This window comes from Pistacia vera, unplaced genomic scaffold (genome assembly GCF_008641045.1).
Source record: "Pistacia vera cultivar Batoury unplaced genomic scaffold, PisVer_v2 Contig128, whole genome shotgun sequence".
In the NCBI taxonomy this organism is placed as follows: Eukaryota; Viridiplantae; Streptophyta; class Magnoliopsida; order Sapindales; family Anacardiaceae; genus Pistacia; species Pistacia vera.
In genome coordinates, this window is record NW_022195335.1 from 272,492 (window position 1) to 290,521 (window position 18,030).

Sequence of the window (18,030 nt, forward strand, 5' to 3'; positions counted from 1 at the left end):
ATCATATATAATTAATTAATTACTAATTTATTATAGATATACTTAGAACTTGTAATTGAAATAAATAACTAAACTATATATTATTACTCAATCAAATATACTATTTTATTCAAAAATAATTCTTTTAATAACATTAAAAATGTAAAACACTTTTAATTGGATCATAATTCCAATTATTCACTTAATTGATCAAAACTTTAATATTAATGTATTATAATATATTAAAGCTTTTAATATGGTGTAATTTATATGTAATAAGTATAATTGTATTCGTATATTTATTTAATTAGGTTATTCTAAAAATTTAACTTTTTCTATTTTAAATTTTTTTATATGTAAAATAATAGAAACTCCCCCATTATTTACATTTCACAAATATTTCATTATAGTCCAGGTTCCAAAATAGGTTCTAAACAGATTCCAAAAACAGGTTCCAATATAGATTCCAAAACAGGTTCCAAACAGGTTCCAAAACAGGTTCCAAACAGGTTCCAAAACAGGTTCCAAAACAGGTTCCAAACAGGTTTCAAAACAGGTTCCAAACAGGTTCCAAACAGGGTACCCCCTACAGGTTCCAAACAGGGTACCCTTTTTACAGGTTTCGGTTCCGGTTCCGGTTCCGGTTCCTCCAAGGGTAAGAACCGGAACCGGAACCGGAACCGCACAGTATCGGTTCCAAAAAATTGGAACCGGAACCTACCCGCACAGTGCAGGTTCTGGGTAGGTTCCGGTTCCGGTTCCGGTTCTTACCCCCGGTTCCGGTTCTACCCGCTACCCGTGCTCACCCCTAATCCCACCCCTACAATTATCCGATAGATTACCTTTATGATTACCGAAAATGATGTATTATTAGGAATGTTACACCTCAAAGATTATTGAAAATAATTAGAGAAATATTTTTAATTAAGTTAGAATAAATTAGTAGGTATATTATATTGATATGTTTGATTGGGAGGATAAATGAGTTGGTATATTATATAAATTAATAAATTGTCTTTTATTTAAAATATTTATATGATATTATTTTTTTAATCATTTCTTTTAAACCACTACGTTTGAAATTTTGTTAAAACACCGTAGTCATATAAAACTTTAATTTATAGCAAAATCACCCCCACCCACCCCAAGTCAATGCCGATAACCAACCACCACCACTGGTGCCATCGATAGTCGTATGAATGGCGTACGACTGGTGGAATTCGGCCAGTCGTGCATCATAAGGGTGTTTTCACGGCCAAAGATGTGGCCATGAAACAACCCTAGATTTGGGCCTAAAAAGATCAGATCGTCATGGATTTAGTTGTTTTCGACCTTTGATCTAGCAGGAAACAGTCAGATCGGTGCGCGGTCGGTCAAATCCTACCGATTGTCCACTAATATGGTGACTGCTGCCAACGGCTGCGGTGGTCTTGAATGGCTGCAGATATTTTATTAACTTTTAAACTTTTTTGTGGCCGAGGTGTTTTAGCTAAATTCTCAAATGTTGGGGGTTTGGGTAATGGTTATTTGGTAGACATTTGAGGGCTCTGAAATGGTATTTAATTATGAGCAAAATAAGTATAAAAATCATATTACTTCTGTAATCTTTTAATAACACCTCTAACGAGGTAATCTAATTACCCCATATATTACCAACAATAAATACTATTTGTAATAAAAGATTAATGCAATATCTTATTACTTGAAAACCAAATAAGGGAATCTTGAAAATTAAACGAAGATTATCGAAGTAATCTCATATGACCCTAAACCAATCGCAACCCTAGAGTGAAGTAGATGATAAGGATATGAATATTAAATTAGTGTAACAATGACAACTAAGGTCCGTTTGTTTTATTATTTCAAACCTTATTCCCTATCTTATTCTCAAAATACTTGTTTGTTTCATTATTTGAGAAATACTATTATATTTTTTAAGTATTTTTAGACCCCTTAAGTTTATTAATTTAATTAAACACCCCTAGAAATTTTTTTAAAAAATTAACAAAAACACCCCCACCTACCCATAGGCTTAGAAACGACCGGAACTGTCCGGTAATTCACTGATCTGGCTATTAGTAACAGCCAAAGAAATGGCCGTCGTTGACGGTCAATGATGAACAAATCTTAGCCATTGTTAACCCACAACGACGACCATATCTTTGGCTATCGCTAACGGCCAAATCTGGCCTTTTGTGGCTGTTGACGGCCAGATTCATGATAGATTTGGCCGAAAAAAGTCATATTGACTCACGATCAGTTAGATCCGACCGGTCTGCGTTGTAATGCCATTTTCTTGCTAGATTCTGATAGTGGTAGCCAAAATCTGATACTATAGGTGAGTGGGGGTATTTTTGTTATTTATAAAATTTATATATATTGGGGTGTTTAGTTAAATTAGCAAATTTAAGAGTTTTTTTATTAATTTTTAAATTTTACCTCATAATACTCACCTTATTTAATTATCTAATATTATTTTTAAAATTTTATCCAAAATAACAAAACAAATTGATCCTAATATATTAAAAATTAATCTCATCTAGACTACCCAGCTCATATATGATCAAAATATTAAACACTTAAGAATTATCTAAGTCAAAAGGAAAAAGGCAGGGTGTTTTCCAAGAAAAGAGATGGGAGTAAAAAAGAAGGCAGGGCATCTTCATGGAAACGGCTTAACGACATCAAAGGGATGATTTACAGGCTGTTTTTTTTTTTTGTTTTCTTTCTTTTGGTCTTATGTATATTTATCGTATATAATCAAAAAGCTAAATTATTTTGTTGTTATTTGAACACAAAAAATTTTAAATTAATAACAAACTCTTTTTGCCAATAATACTCATATCAAATTTATGAAAATTCTGATAAAATAAACTGCTAATAATGGTTTAAACTCTAATAATTGGGCTTTTTAGCAAGATTGCATTTAAGATCATCATAAATATTTTTTGAATGATATTTGATTGATAATTTCTTTATTTTTTTCAAATTAAAATAGGGTGGTGATTTTGAACTTTTAACCTGTATAATCACTCTTGGATCTCATAAAATGTTAAGAATTTTAGAGTTAATGAATCCACCTGGGTTTTATTGAATATCAAAATCTCTCGAGGTTTCAAAAATAACACAAATCTATTTATTGTTAGAACTTAATTATAAGTTAATAGATATTAACTTGATAATCATCAATTTTGACATCTAAAACTTAACGATTCATAGGTAATAATAGAATTTTTGTTATTTCTAAAACCACAAAAAAATTAGTATTATTAGCTGTAATTTTTATTAGCTTCCCACTTGTACTTATGATTTTATAAATCCTTGTTTTAGTTCATTTGCAAAAAGTGATTAATGGTTAAATAAATAGAAATTACATAATTGTATTCAACCCAGTTAGGGAGTTGATGATATACACACGAATGGTTGTCATTTTGAAATTTCTCTTAGATTTTATTGTCAGCAATGGATGATCTTGTCGAAATATAATTTAATTATGTATATTGGATGAAGCTACTGCTATGTTAATGTAGGTCATGTTTGGTTTTTTGGGTAGTTGAATAATGTTGATTGCTCCTTAATACTATTGGAACATAAAGCAATAGACATGCTAATTCAAAGAAATTCAATTAGTTTATTAAAGAAAGACTTTTAAAGGGAAAAAGTAGAAAGAGGAAAACACTTTTCCATCGCTTTACTTCAAGGAAAAGCAATTCATTGAGACAATTTCAAAGAACTTTAGTAAAAATAGGTGTGAATGAAATTTCATGAGGTTTTTACGTTGAATTAGTGTCAAAATCACACCCAATGGTAACGGCCCAATAAGTCAAGAAAAATAAGAAAAAAGGGCGCATCTTCCGGGGAAAATGAAGAAATTAGAAATGTAGAAGGGTAGATTAGGAATTGTGATGATTTGGAAACTTCTGGGAAATTTCCTGTTTGGGAATTAATGAATTTGTGTCAGAATCACACCAGATGTGAATGGCTTATTGGTTTTTTTTGGGGTTGCAATTATGCGACTAGTCAAAAAGGACATATAAAAAAGGCAACGGCATCTTCTGGGAAAGGAGATAAAGTTTAAATGCTTAGATATGGAAAGACTGAATTATAAGATGTCCTGGTTTAGCTCTTTATGTTTTTGTTAATGTCAAGTAATTCTCATCACTGGAACTTAATGGCTGTTGCTTCTTCTTCTGCTTCTCCTCAAGAAAAGTATGATGTTTTTCTTAGTTTCAGAGGTGCGGATACCCGCAATACTTTTACTTCCCATCTGTATGCTGCGTTGTGTCAAAAAAAGATCAATGCATTCATTGATGACGAAGAGCTTAAAAGAGGGGAGCAAATCTCTCCATCTCTTTTGAATGCAATTGAGCAATCAAAGATTTCGTTGATCATTTTCTCGGAAGGGTATGCTTCTTCGAGATGGTGCCTTGAAGAACTTGAGAAGATTCTTGAATGCAAGAACAGTTATGGTCAGATTGTAATTCCGGTTTTCTATGGTGTATATCCATCAGATGTAAGGAATCAGACTGGGACTTTTGGGAAGGTATTTGATGAGCTTGAAAAGGATAGGCAGGAAATGTTACAGAGATGGAGGACTGCTCTGAGAGAAGCTGCCAATCTTTCTGGATTTGATTCAGATGTCATCAAGTAACTATTAATAGCTATTATTATGTCTTTTAAATGCATAATGCTTTTACTTTCTGCTCATTTTTTGTTTTTTAATTTGACTTATTTTCTTAGAAGAAACAACGACAATATTATTGATTGAAAATATAATTACAAAAAAGTGAACAAATCGTGCACAATCATAGTATTAAATTCATAGATTAGATTTTTCGTTTTAATTAATTTAGCATTAATCATTGATTGAACTATTTAATATTTTGTTAATTATATATAAGTTAGATTATTGTTTTAGACTGAGGAGATGGTCGTAGGCGAAAAATTAAAGTCTTTTTGATCTACTTGGAAAGAAAAAAGATAATGAGAACCAATAATTTGAAGTTAAAAGAAAGTGATTTTCGTGCAATCTTGTAAGGTTCTTTTTTTTATCTTTTTTTCAATTTTTTATTGGATTACTAACCTAGGTATTTAAATATGATGTCATTTGATAGCAAATTACTAATTCGTTTTTCCATTAAGTTATATTTTTATTTAATTGATGTAATTTGAGCTTGATATTCATTATTCAAGAGATCATTGAGTAGCATAACTTTTATTGTTGTTTTTTGCATTGAGATATGGCATATATATATAAATACTTCAAAGTAATTGATATATTGTTGAGGAATACGCAAAGGTTCAAACTCTATTAATGTCCAAATTTTGGTGCCATTGGTCTCATATCCGAGGATGGAATATTTGCCCTCCCCTGTTTTTATAACCTTCATTGAGATCCATTTATTGGAATATATGTTTTGTACCTTTTCTTTGTGATTTATCTAATTTGAGTTTTGTCCTTTTTTTTTTTTTCCGTATTTGTTAGGCCCGAGTCTGAACTTGTAAAAGAAGTTGTTGAATTTGTTTTGATGAGATTGAATAATGGCTCTCCTTTAAATGACAAGGACCTAGTTGGGGTGGATTCAAGAATCAAGGATATTGAAGAGCTATTACGCATTGGGTTTGCTGGTGTTCGCAAGATAGGAATTTGGGGTGCCGGTGGGATAGGGAAGACTACTCTTGCTAGGGCTGTATCCAATAAAATCTCTGAAAATAGACATTTTGAAAGCTCTTACTTCTTTGAAAATATTAGAGAAGAATCAGAGAAAAACAAGGGACTAACTGGCTTGCAACAACAAATTATTTGTAACATTTTAGGGGATAAAAATGCTAATATAGGATCCCGCTTCACCAAAGAAAGGCTTGGCCGTATGAAAGTTCTCATTGTGTTAGATGATGTGACAAATTTTAAACAAATAGAACTTTTAATTGAAGATTTTAAGTGCTTGGGTTCAGGAAGTCGAATAATCATAACGACAAGGGATAAACAAGTACTAGAAAATTGTCTGGTGGATGGTATATATGAGACTCCTATATTATCTTATGGTGCAGATCTCCAATTGTTTAGTCGATATGCCTTTAGACAAAAGTTTCCACCAGAAGATTTTAGGGAGCTAGCTGTAAGGTTGTTATCATATGCTAATGGTCTTCCACTTGCTCTTAAAGTTTTAGGTTCTTTTCTATTCAAAAGAACAAAGAAAGAATGGGAAAGTCAACTAGTAAACTTGAACATTAATGTTCCTAGGGACATCCAGGAGGTGCTAAAAGTAAGTTATGATGGGTTGACTGACAAGCAGAAGCTTGCATTTTTAGACATCGCATGTTTTTTTAAAGGATATAAAAGAGATCTTATAGAAGCAATCTTGAATGCCCATAATTTCGACTCCCATATTGAGATAAATGTTCTCATTGAAAGGGCTCTCATAACTACTTCATTCAATACCATCACAATGCATGATTTACTTCAAGAAATGGGTAGAGAAATTGTGCGGCAAGAATCAATTGATGATCCTGGCCGACGTAGTCGATTGTGGGATCATGAAGATATCTTGAAAGTATTGACCAAAAATAAGGTGAGAACCAATGCCTTTAATTTTTTTTTTCTATTTTATATATGAGATATTATAAAATATTAGCTTGCAGAGTATTCATCATAGTTATCATTGGGAACTTACTCAATTGGTAAAGTGATTGGGTGGGAATGAGACATGTCTTATATTAACGTATTTTAAAAAGAAATTTGAAAAGATAATGTATTGTATGAGAGTTAGTTACTTAACAATGTATGTAATTAAGCAATTTCATACTAACTTATCATCAATATATCTGCTGTTGATTATTAGGGGACTGAAGTAATTCGAAGCATGCGCTTGAATATGTCTAAAGTATCGGAGTTACATTTAAAGCTTGAAGCTTTTCAAGAAAATGGAAAATCTAAGATTCCTGGAAGTTGATGGCTGCGAGTATGATAAGAAGGTGTGGTTTGGAAGCCTTGGATCCGATTCTTGTTTGCTGTGCTTAACATATTCAAGCCTTGTTTTGAATGGTTTTTATGGAAGTTTTTGAAAATAATAGCTCCGAGCATGAAGAGAAGTTGCATGGTTTGAGGTCCAAAAATCTGATTCTCTGAGCTTAGGTACCTTCGCTGGGATAGTATTCTGCAACTCATTGCCACCAAATTTAATCCAAAGAACCTTGTTGCACTGTACATGTGTTATAGCAAACTTGAACAACTTTGGATTGGTGACCAGGTACATGTTAACTTTATTTTTCATTTGTGCTTTTAATTTAAGTATCTGTATGTTATTTATGTTCTTTAATCATTTAATTTTATTTTTTGTTACAGGGACAGAATCTTGGTAATTTGAAGCATATTGACCTCAGTTACTCTGAGCATCTACGCAGAATGCCAGATCTCTCACTATTCCCAAATCTTGAGAGCTTGATTCTGAAAGGTTGTACAATTGAAGAATTGCCATCACTAGAGCATATGTAGAATAAGATTATTGAATCTTGAGTACTGTTCGGAGCTTAGAGTCTCCCTGAGAGTATTTGCGGGTGTAAATCTCTTGAATATCTTTTCTTTCAATATGTCAAAACTTGACAGATTGCCTGAAGGCCTGGGAAATTAACAGCCCTGAAGGAACTTAAACTCGAGGGAATTTCTCTAAGAGAAGTACCGCCGTCTATAGCTTGTTTGAACAACCTGAGACATTCTCTTTGAAGAGATGTACGATTGAGAACCCACTGAGTTTCCGACCGCATGATTCATCTTTCTTGAACAACCTGGGGGTTTAGTTCGTCTCACACTGGTATAAAAGAGTTACCCAGCAATCTTGGCCAATTACGCTTTCGGAAGATATGGATAGGAGGAAACATTGAGAGTCTTCCAGGGACTATTAAAGATCTCTCTAATTGATATGGTTCTATTTAGAAGATTGCCAGAGACTTAAATCCACCGGAGCTTCCACACCAGTTACAAATTCTAGATGCAAGCAACTGCATTTCACTTGAAGATATCAGTGTGCCAACTCGTGGCAAAGATAATTTGTATGGTCGAATGCTCACTTCAACATTGTTACAAACTAAAATTAGATGCAAAGGCTTACTCAATATTCAGAGTGATGCAGTTACATGGTTTCACAGTGAGGTAAGTCTCTCTCTCTCTCACTTTCTCTCTTTTCATATGATATTAATTTTTTTTTTCTTTTTAAAAAATAGTTCTCTAATTAAGCTATCGATTTCTCAAGAGATGATTTATTGATTAACTGTAGTCAAATCAAATACACAATAAGAGATTTTTATTGATTTATTTATTAATTTTTAATTATTAAAGCAGTTCACACATAATATAATATTAAAAGTGATTTTTTATTAAATTTACTAAAAATTATTAAACACCAATAACAGGTTTTTTTTTATATGTACTTTTAACGATGTGTGTGCTAACAAATGACAGTCAATTCTTTGTTTACAACCACTTGTTTTATCGGGTACAATCACACACATATTATGTCTTCTCCATTGTAATATATATCAAAGGGAGATTGCAATTTGATGATCTTTTGATATAGGAAAAAGAATCCTACAGTTAGCGAACGGAGTGACTGCTATGACAAATTTATGCTTACGTGGTACCATATTACCGGGAAGCGAAATTCCAGATTGGTTTGACTTTATAAGTAGTGAAAGTTTTAAAGCTTCCAAGGGGTTGCTCAATAAACGTAATCGGTTTCGTTGTGCGTTGTATCCTCCATGCCCGAGTCAAGATTTGGAATCCTATTATGTCGAACCTACATTTGATCTTTTTGTTGACAAGAAGCCCATTCCCGGGACGCGAACTCAAATGGTGGTTTGACTATACAAGTTATGAATATAACGTTTTAAATCAGATTGGATTATGTAAACATAGGATCAAGTACATAATTTGTCTGAATTGCTTACACTCAGTTCGAATAGCGAAGGCTTTGTTAACTTTTCTCACGTGATGGTGATTCTTTCCTCGGCAAGTGAAAAAGTGTGGAGCCAAATTGTTGTACGCTATGGTAATGATTTTGTGAACAGATGTAAGAGTGGACAGAGACCAGAGATTGAAATCTATAAATGGCTCTGATGATGACTGTATGTAAAAATGCTACAGTAAGTGGACTCAAACATTGAATTAAATTTTATTTATTAGTGTGATATTTATTTGTCAATCTCATTTAAAATTTCTTTAAAATTAAAATATTTTTCATGTCTACTTATCTTTTTTTCCTATATCTTTGCAATGAAAAAGAAAAATTGAAAGATTATATTTGTACTCAATCCCACCAACACAAATGAAAACGAGGAGCAACAATTATCAAAAAGCAACCAACAATTTATGAACTATATTTTGTATAATTTTCTCGATAAAACAGTTCTCTCTCTCTCTCCTTTCTTTTTATCTTACTTACTTCATCATAACACAATTTCCCTCCTGAACAACTACAAAAGCCATCTGCCCAGCCCAAAAATACTCCTAACACTTGGCATTAGAAATTAGGTTTTGAAAAATTTGTTAGACGAAGGAAAATAAATGAATTAAGAGAAATTTCAGACTAGGTAACTTTATAAGTAGTGAAAATTTTATAAAGCTTCCACCAGGTCGCCTCAATGATAACTAATTGGTTTCGTATGTGTGCGGTTTATCATTCCACACCCAAGAGGTGGGAGCAGCAATGCGTTCGAAGTTTGACTAACATTTTTGTTAACGAGAAGTGGTGTTTGGGCCACTCTGTAGTCATTTTCGAGCCAATGTGGTTATTGAATCCGATTCAGATCATGTAATCATAGGATACGGTTACATAATGATGCCCTCTGAATTGCTTCCACTCAGTGCGAATAGTGAGGGCTTCATTAGTCTAGTTGATAATACTTCGACTCAATCGAATAGTGAGGGCTTCATTAAATTAGAATGATACCATTTAATTTACATGCACACTTTTAAAGATCCAAGTTAGAGAGATCTTTAGAAGTGTTCGTGTAATTTTTATCTTTAATAGTACCATTAAATTTAGCTTCTTTTCAGCATGCTTGATTTGTTTCTACAAAGAAAGTACAAGGGGTTAATATCAGAAAATGCAAAAGATTATACCTCGACAAGTTGAATCCTGAAAAAATTGAACCTCACCTCCTTATGGGGGAAAGAGTCGCTCAAAAATACGGTGAGTTAGCCTTGTTGATCACTTGATAAGTTTTTCCAACAAGGCGTTAGCTAGTCCCCACTGGTATATAAGTCTTTCCATCCCTGTCTGGTGTAATCAATTTTTCAGATCATGAAGAAAGAATGGCACAATTACATGTTAAAATAAAATATGAGATGACAGGAATCAAAAGCAAGATAAAAGGTACCTTACCATAGGCAACCGCTGAACTGTTAAATCCAGCTAAACAATTTACAATGAGAGGGAGTCCAACAAGCTGGAAAACACCTAACTGCAAAACAAACCTATATTTGAGCACCTTATGGTAATAATGCAAATAGTCAAGCAGAAAAGAGATAATACCTGTGTCGAATCAATGTCAGCAACTCAATCAAATGTGAATGTTTGTCCATTGATTTCTGAAGCATCATTGCCAACTTTCTGTACTATCATCTCCCCTTCTTCCTCTTTCTTATTTACAGGTCGCATTCGGACACTATCCAAACTAGAGACATTAGAATCTACTTCGTATATAGTTGGGCAGTCAAGCTACTTAACAACATTCAAGAATATCAGCAATATATAACCTGATTATCCTTTTAATTTTAACCATGTACGCAAATTTCCAATTTCTCTCTCTCTTCTTATACAGAACAAAAAGAAACTCAAAAATTTCTCGCTTTTCCTCTCAGCAACAAAACAAAAGCTAAACAAAACTTTAAAATTTACATTTTCTCAAGCTTGAGTCGCTTTTTCCCCAAATGCTCTCAAAATTTAAAAAAGATAATATCAAATAACCACTGAAAAGAAGAAAATCGAAACAATTACTTGAACACCCGAGTCGGGGACCCCAACCATTATGTCGGTATCAATCGCGAGTTTGCGCTTGAGTGGATTGGGCGGGCGTGTGGGTAGCAGACTCTTAATCTTGGAAGATGCCGGAGAAGGTGGAAGAAGTGAGTTCAGATCTGACGGCGGAGCGTTTTCTTTGGATGATTTTTGCTTCCGCAATTACTTTAATTTTGAATTAGGGTTTGGAGATGGTGACTCATTTCCCTCAAGATTGTGTTTCTTGGCTGCATGAAGTGCTTCATTCTGATGAGTAAACTAAAGAGAGAGAAGAGAGAGTAGGGTTTGTTAATTTGGGCAAAGATTGCTGAGATTTAGGGCGTTGGAGACAGGAAGAGGAGAAGAGAGGGAAATGCATCCGTTAGAGAGTTTTGAATTTTGTAGACAGAGAAAGAGAGTGATAATAGCTAATTAACTTTTAATAATACTACGTGCACTAACCATTTTGTACTAATGTAATATTAAAAATTTAAAATTCCCCCCAAAAAAAATTCAAATTTTCAAGATTAATACAAATTTATTAGTGCAGATAGTATTACTCTTAACTTTTAGTCTATAAAAATGAGAATAATAATTTAAAAAACAAAGAATGAACCAAAAAGAAAAAGGTTCAGTTTCCCAGGGGGGTGGGTGTGGTGATGGTTAGGGGTTGGTGGGCTGGGTTGGGGTTGCTTGGGGGTGGTGGCGCTTGTGGTTTGCAGCAGTGATGAGTTGGTAGATAACAAATGAGACATGGGGTTACTAATTTTGCAGAGAGGGATTAAAATCACAAAAAAGAATTTTGTAGACATGGGTTGGGGGTTGTTTGGGGGTGGTGGCGCTTAGTTGTTCACAGAAGTTCGTATGGACTTTAGGGCTCAGGCCCATTAGTTATTATTCATTTCCTGGAAGTTTATATCTTAGTTTTTTATTAATTTTAGTCAACTTATTCAATTATGTAAATACCCACATCATTGTGGTGAATTACGATTATGCCATCAAGTTATTATAAGCTAGTGAAATGACTAGTTTGTCTCTATGAGTTTTAAAAAAAATGAGACACCACAAATGACCAATTTGTCCTTGTTTTGGTAGCAAATTTTTAAGTGAATATATACAAAGAAAGTGGTAGAATAAAATTGCTCATTTGTAGTTGAAATTCTTCATGATTTAAAAGAAATCATTCATACAAAAGAACATAATTTGTAATGAAATTCTTCTTGAGTTACAAATAAATAGAAACTATGAATTTAGTAGAGCGGAATGTGTTTACAGAGAAGATATACAAAAAAACAGAAGCAATTTCCAAGATGCTTCTGTTACAGCTCCTAAATGTTGTGTAAATCTTCAATTGTATTTGTTGAGTTATATCTTTGACAATTTCCTCCTCCATCCTTCACCATTTTGATTTCTGGAAAAGTGTAAACAGACAAAGGGATACACCACAGTTTTCAATAACAAAACAAAAAGATGATCAAAAATTAGAAATATAACTATAACATATAAAAATTAAGATAAAGAACAAAAACAAATAAAAACACAAACAAATATATCATGTACAACTGCTGTCTACCCAAACAAATAAGGCCAAAATCCAACGACAAAAAACAAGTAGCTCAAATTAACCTAAGCAGATCATGCCAAAATTAAAACATAAACAAACAATCAAACAATTACACCATGCATTACTTAAATAAACAAACAATCAAACAATTACACCATGCATTACTTAAACATTTATGACTAAAGAGGGCCATGGAAAATTAGAGAAGATTTTGGAGTCTGTAGCTTTGTTGTGTCTGGAATGTTTTAGTCCATACTCCTCCAATGCAACTTTATGACTCAAAAACAGTTGGATGGAAACCTTTGGACAAAATTTACTTACAGGCAAGAAGACCACTAATACCAGCTCCAATGATAGTTGTTCTTTTCTTCATTGCTTGTTAGTATTAGCTATCAATTGCAAATGCTTCTTCCTCCTTAGAGCCTGCATATATTTATACATAGAAGTGGGGAGTTAAATATTTTTTAGTTGACCACAATAATCAACCATGTGTAAATTTTAATAAATTATTCTTCCAATTAAACAAAAATTAAAGCAAGCGAGAAAAGTAAAACATATAAGTGATCAGATTAGTGCACTACAATTTGTTCAAATTCAATCTGAAACTGATTCACAGTATTCAAGAGGGAGCTGAGTTAATTTGCAGCAGCCATGGGTTTATTTTCCTCAAATCAGTTTTATAGCACCAGACATGAAAAAATTGTCACATTTACTCAAGAATTAATTAGTACATCAAGTTACGCAGTAGGTGAGGTTATTCTACAGCAAAAGAGAGTTTCCTCTTCTGTATTTTCTAAATTGCATATTTTCAACTTAGACAATCAGGTAAGATAAGCAGCAGTTAATCTTGTCAAATGAGGAAACTCATATAGTGCTTGTCAGATGCGAAAATTAGATGTAGCATACTGATAGGACCCCAACTCATATTTACAAAAGGATGGGGTTGCAAGCGGTATTATTACTTAATATCAAGCATTCATCTGGTTGCATTAACAGGATCATCATATGAGGAGATATTCTTTATGGGATAGGATTAACAGGATCATAACTCTGTTGTAGGAGGAAGGTAACCAAGTAATGAATGAAGTTCAAGCTGACCAACAATGGAAGACAATACCACCTACTTTGTTCAGAATTGCAAAATTTAGAGTGTTTGTTTCGGTCTCTGGTGCACAGACTAATGATAACCTTTTAGCTTGGCCTGTGGAAACATTGTGTGATGGCTGTCATTCTGAAAATCTCTGGATTTTGTTCCCTAGAATTCGGATTATGTTGCTGAACTATTTAATTAGATATGTTAGATGAAGGCTACTGCTACATAATCGTTTACTGCTGGATGCTTTCTGTGTTGTGATTCAACATATATAGTTACTATCTGATGTTGGTGATGTTTGGTTTTCTAGGCAGTGAAATGATGTTGATTGCTCTTTCTACTCTTGTAAGCTGCTACTATTTGGGTGTTTGTTTTCTACTGAATATGACTAAAGTTGCACAGATTATGGATATTGGAACATAAAGCAAGAGACATGCCAATTCAAAGAAACTGAATCAGTTTATTTAATAAGGTGGTAAATATAAAAGAAAGACTTTTGGTCAAGCAAACTCAAATAGATTATGCAGTGTTTAAGGGGTGGGAGCAGCAAATTATGCATCCAGTATACTGCAGTCGCTGTAGTGCCATGTATGAAGGATGGGAACTTGGGCAGAATGGATTTCTTGCAGCTTATATATATAAGCATAGACAGTGGAAGAGTTGCAGTCTCGGTTGTGGCTTTGGTGTGGGAAATGAGGCTACCTTACGTATTTCTTCTATGATAGCTCTTTTTAATACAATCATATGACACAGGTTGACCTCTCTCAATAATTTATCCATTTTAAAGTAACCAAAATTTGTATTCATTTAAAAGTTATATTACAATTTTCATACTTATTAATAAGATATATACGAAAGAAAAGATGGACGAATAGTTAGCTCATCAATTTCATAAAATCAATTAACAAGACTTTACCTTTTTTAACGATCCGTCCAAGTTGCAATATAATTTACGATTATACACTTGTTTTTTTATTATGAGACTTTGAATAAGCTTTAGTAAATATTCCATTGATCTTTGCATGTGATTATTTGTTCAATAATGTATCTGCAATAATTTTATTTGATAAGAGGTTTTATTAAAACATAGTTTAAGAATGAGATTTTTAATAATATGTCAACGGCAATAGGAGGTCTGAGGAAGAAGCATTGATGGTTTAATGGATCATTTGTGCGCTAATAATAGGAGTAGAGAGACTTTGGGCTTCTGTTGTTTAAGTTGAAAAAGGCTAGTCTGTTGGCCTTGGTTTGGGCTTGTTCTTGCTTTGTAGATTGTTGTTTCTTTTTGTTCCAGCCTTATTTTTTTGTTACGCCTGGTGTAAAGGATTGTACACCCTTAGCTTTTAGGCTTTTACTTTATTTTCTTCGTTGGGCTTGTCCAAGGTAAGAGTGTTGTGGAGGGTTTTTCCTCCTTTTCTCTATATTCTTTCATTTTTTAGACAATTATCTGGTTTCCCAAAAAAATAAAAATTATTATTATTTTCTCAAGAAGTTGGATTTTGGATTTTTTTTCTTTCTTTAAAAGACGCCATATCATATTACTAATACATTAATAGCATACCGTTATAATTTATATATTGAATGTAATATTAATTTCCTTAACTTCCAACAATTTAATATATTGCTAATTAGAATATCATAGCAATTCGAGGAAAAAAAAAAGGGTTTTATAAAGCCAATAACACAGTTTGATTAGCTCCTCTAGTGATCTTTTCATTTGTAAGTGAAACAAAATGAAAATTTTACAATTTCTAAAAAACAAAGTCCATTGTGTTAACTAAACTAAAAATTACACTGATGTAACCAATATATAAAACACTTTATTAGCTCAGGTAAACACTTATATCAAGAGAAGATCTTGTTCTATAAAGGCAATAAAAACTAAACGACTTAGTTTTCTCTTGCTAATTTAACAAATCATTATAAAACAAAATATGAAAATATTTTTTGTCATTTACAAATATTTTACCAAAAAACATTAGTGTTAAAAGTCAAGTTTAATGTGAAATAATATAAATAATATATGTTGAATAAATATTTTAGAAAAAAAAATTTGCAATTTGCAATCGCACAGTTGTTTATGTCTTTGTTATTTCTATTTTTTTTTCATTTATTTCTTCTTCCTTTTTCTTAGCTCTCACTGCTTTAGTTATTGAATTCTCCGTCACTAAAAAATGAATGAAAAGAATTGAATTTTGGGATAAAAATTGAATAAATTGATTGTGTTAAGGGGATTGAGAAATTAGAGTATGTTTTGAAAAGATAGGAACCTGATATAATGACACAGAAAAGATAGGAACCTGATGTAATGACACATTTTTTTAATACAACCATATAACACGGCTTGACATTTCTTAGTGATTTATCCATCTTACAGTAACAAAAATTTCTATTCTTTTGGAAGTTATATTACAATTTTCACACTTGTTTTAAACATCAAAGATTTGAGATAAGCAACAATCTAGAAATAGACTTTTTATTAATTATTTTCCAAAAAACTATTCCTTTTAAAATACTGTTATTTAGTTTCTAGCTTGTCTTATCTTATACTTCAAATTGAATGTAGAAAAATTTTATGTTAGTTGTATTGACTTGTTAACTTGGACGGCTACTAATTTTTTTTATATGTTGTGAATGTAATTATTTTATTTCTTAAAAAAAAAAAAAAAACTACTTAGGGCTTAACAATAATATTTAAGTTCCAACACTACATAATTTATAAAAGTATGTAGGGATTTCATAGGATCTCAACTGTATTGGTTAGAGTTATATTTTATTTTTTTTCAATTTAGAATCTAAATTAGTATATCACTTTTATGAAATATAATTGGACTTTTTAATTTATTAGTCAGAAGTTAGTACATTTTTAATGCATGTTTTATATTTGTTTCATTTTTCAGGAAATTAATTTGATGGCACATCTTTTTAGTACAAGTATATAACACAGTTTGACTTAACTTCCTTTAGTGATCTATTTATCTTAAAGTAACCAAAATTTCATTTCTTTTGAAATTTATGTTGCAATTTCTACACTTATTGATAAAAACACGGAAGAAAAGATGGATTGCTAGCACATCAATTTCATAAAATTAATTAACACGGCTTGACTTCTTCTAGTGATATATCCAAATTGCTCTACCATTGGCATTTTGCAATCGTGCGCTTGTTTTTTCAGGAGACTTTGAATAAGTTTTAGCGAATGCTCCACTAATCTTTGCATGTAATTTTTTATTCTATAATGTTTTTACTATAATATTATTTAGAGGGGTTATCTTAACGTGTGCTCTTAGCACATACGTCAAGGGTATTAAAAGACAAAAAATTTATTATATCAATGCATTAATTTTTTTTAGTACATAATATGCATTGAAATAAGACTTTTTCAAACTTATTATTTCTTCATTTCTTCATTTTTTTTTTTTTTTTAATATATATTTGGGTGAATCCATGTCATGCCCTATGCTCAGCCATTTGAAGTGCTATTATTACTTAATATTAAGCATTCTTATGGTGAAGGCATAGCCTTCTTTTTTCTTTCAAATGAAAAACTTAATGGTTCTAAGTGTGAGGAAATGCCAGACATTTGATAATTTCTTCTCTGACAAGGATAAAGGCCCATTGAGGCAGCCCATCCCACGAATATTGTTTGTACATTTGATCACACAAATTGCATTGTATCATAAATTGCTATTCTTTTTATGAATTATTCATTCAGTTTGCAGCCTTCCCAGACGACAGTTTGAAGCTTCTTACTTCCTTGAGAGTATTGGAGAACCATCACAGAAGTGGGGGACTAAATGACATGCGCCGAAGACTTAATTATGCACTTTTTGTTTCTTTCCGAGACTATCAAGAACCTGGAACTGTCAAAGTTAGATATCGTTTGCTTGTTAACGAGGAGATCGTTTTGTCTAGCGATTTGTTTGATTATGAAGGGCATGGGGTTATTGAATCCGATCATGTATTCCTTGGATATGATTATCATTATGATATTAGGTCCATTGAATTGCTTACAACCAGTTTGAATAGCGAGGACTACATTGAGTTCTTTGTTGAGCATGGAAGTGAGAATAGCATTGATTTCAGCATGGTGAAAAAGTTTGGAGCCAGATTGTTCTACGCCGAGAAAGTGGGAAAAACCCAGAGATTGGAACTGATGGGGGCCTATACAGACAGACTCAACAAGCATTTCCATACAGACAGAGATTGAAATTGTTCAAGGTGAAGATGAGAGTCTTTTTCCTAAGCCACAGGCTATTTTAGATCATCGTGTTCGCAAGTAGAGAGAAGTTCTCATCCATTGGCAAAGTTTATAACCAGCTGAAGCAACATGGGAAAATCTTGAAGCTATGAAGAAGCAATTTCCTAAGATTTGGCCACTCTGTTATTTCTTCTATAAG

At 32.5% G+C, this 18,030-nt stretch overlaps 2 protein-coding genes across 2 annotated transcripts; both read left to right on the forward strand.

The window, feature by feature from the left end:
* Positions 1-4,049: 4,049 nt before the first annotated feature.
* On the forward strand, positions 4,050-4,722 carry LOC116121756 (TMV resistance protein N-like). The gene has a single exon (XM_031407697.1). The coding sequence runs from the start codon at positions 4,109-4,111 to the stop codon at positions 4,628-4,630; it is 522 nt and encodes a 173-aa protein (XP_031263557.1). The 5' UTR covers positions 4,050-4,108; the 3' UTR covers positions 4,631-4,722.
* Positions 4,723-5,470: 748 nt separating this feature from the next.
* Positions 5,471-7,073, forward strand: LOC116121751 (TMV resistance protein N-like). The gene is made up of 2 exons (XM_031407690.1): positions 5,471-6,551; positions 6,822-7,073. The coding sequence occupies exons 1-2, from the start codon at positions 5,508-5,510 to the stop codon at positions 6,930-6,932; spliced, it is 1,155 nt and encodes a 384-aa protein (XP_031263550.1). The 5' UTR covers positions 5,471-5,507; the 3' UTR covers positions 6,933-7,073.
* The last annotated feature ends 10,957 nt before the right edge of the window (positions 7,074-18,030 follow it).

Coding starts and splice junctions, on each gene's coding strand:
- LOC116121756 (XM_031407697.1), top strand. CDS start 4,109: ATGTTTTTGTTAATGTCAAGTAATTCTCATCACTGGAACTTAATGGCT.
- LOC116121751 (XM_031407690.1), top strand. CDS start 5,508: ATGAGATTGAATAATGGCTCTCCTTTAAATGACAAGGACCTAGTTGGG. Junction 6,552..6,821: donor AAGTATTGACCAAAAATAAG/GTGAGAACCAAT, acceptor GTTGATTATTAG/GGGACTGAAGTAATTCGAAG.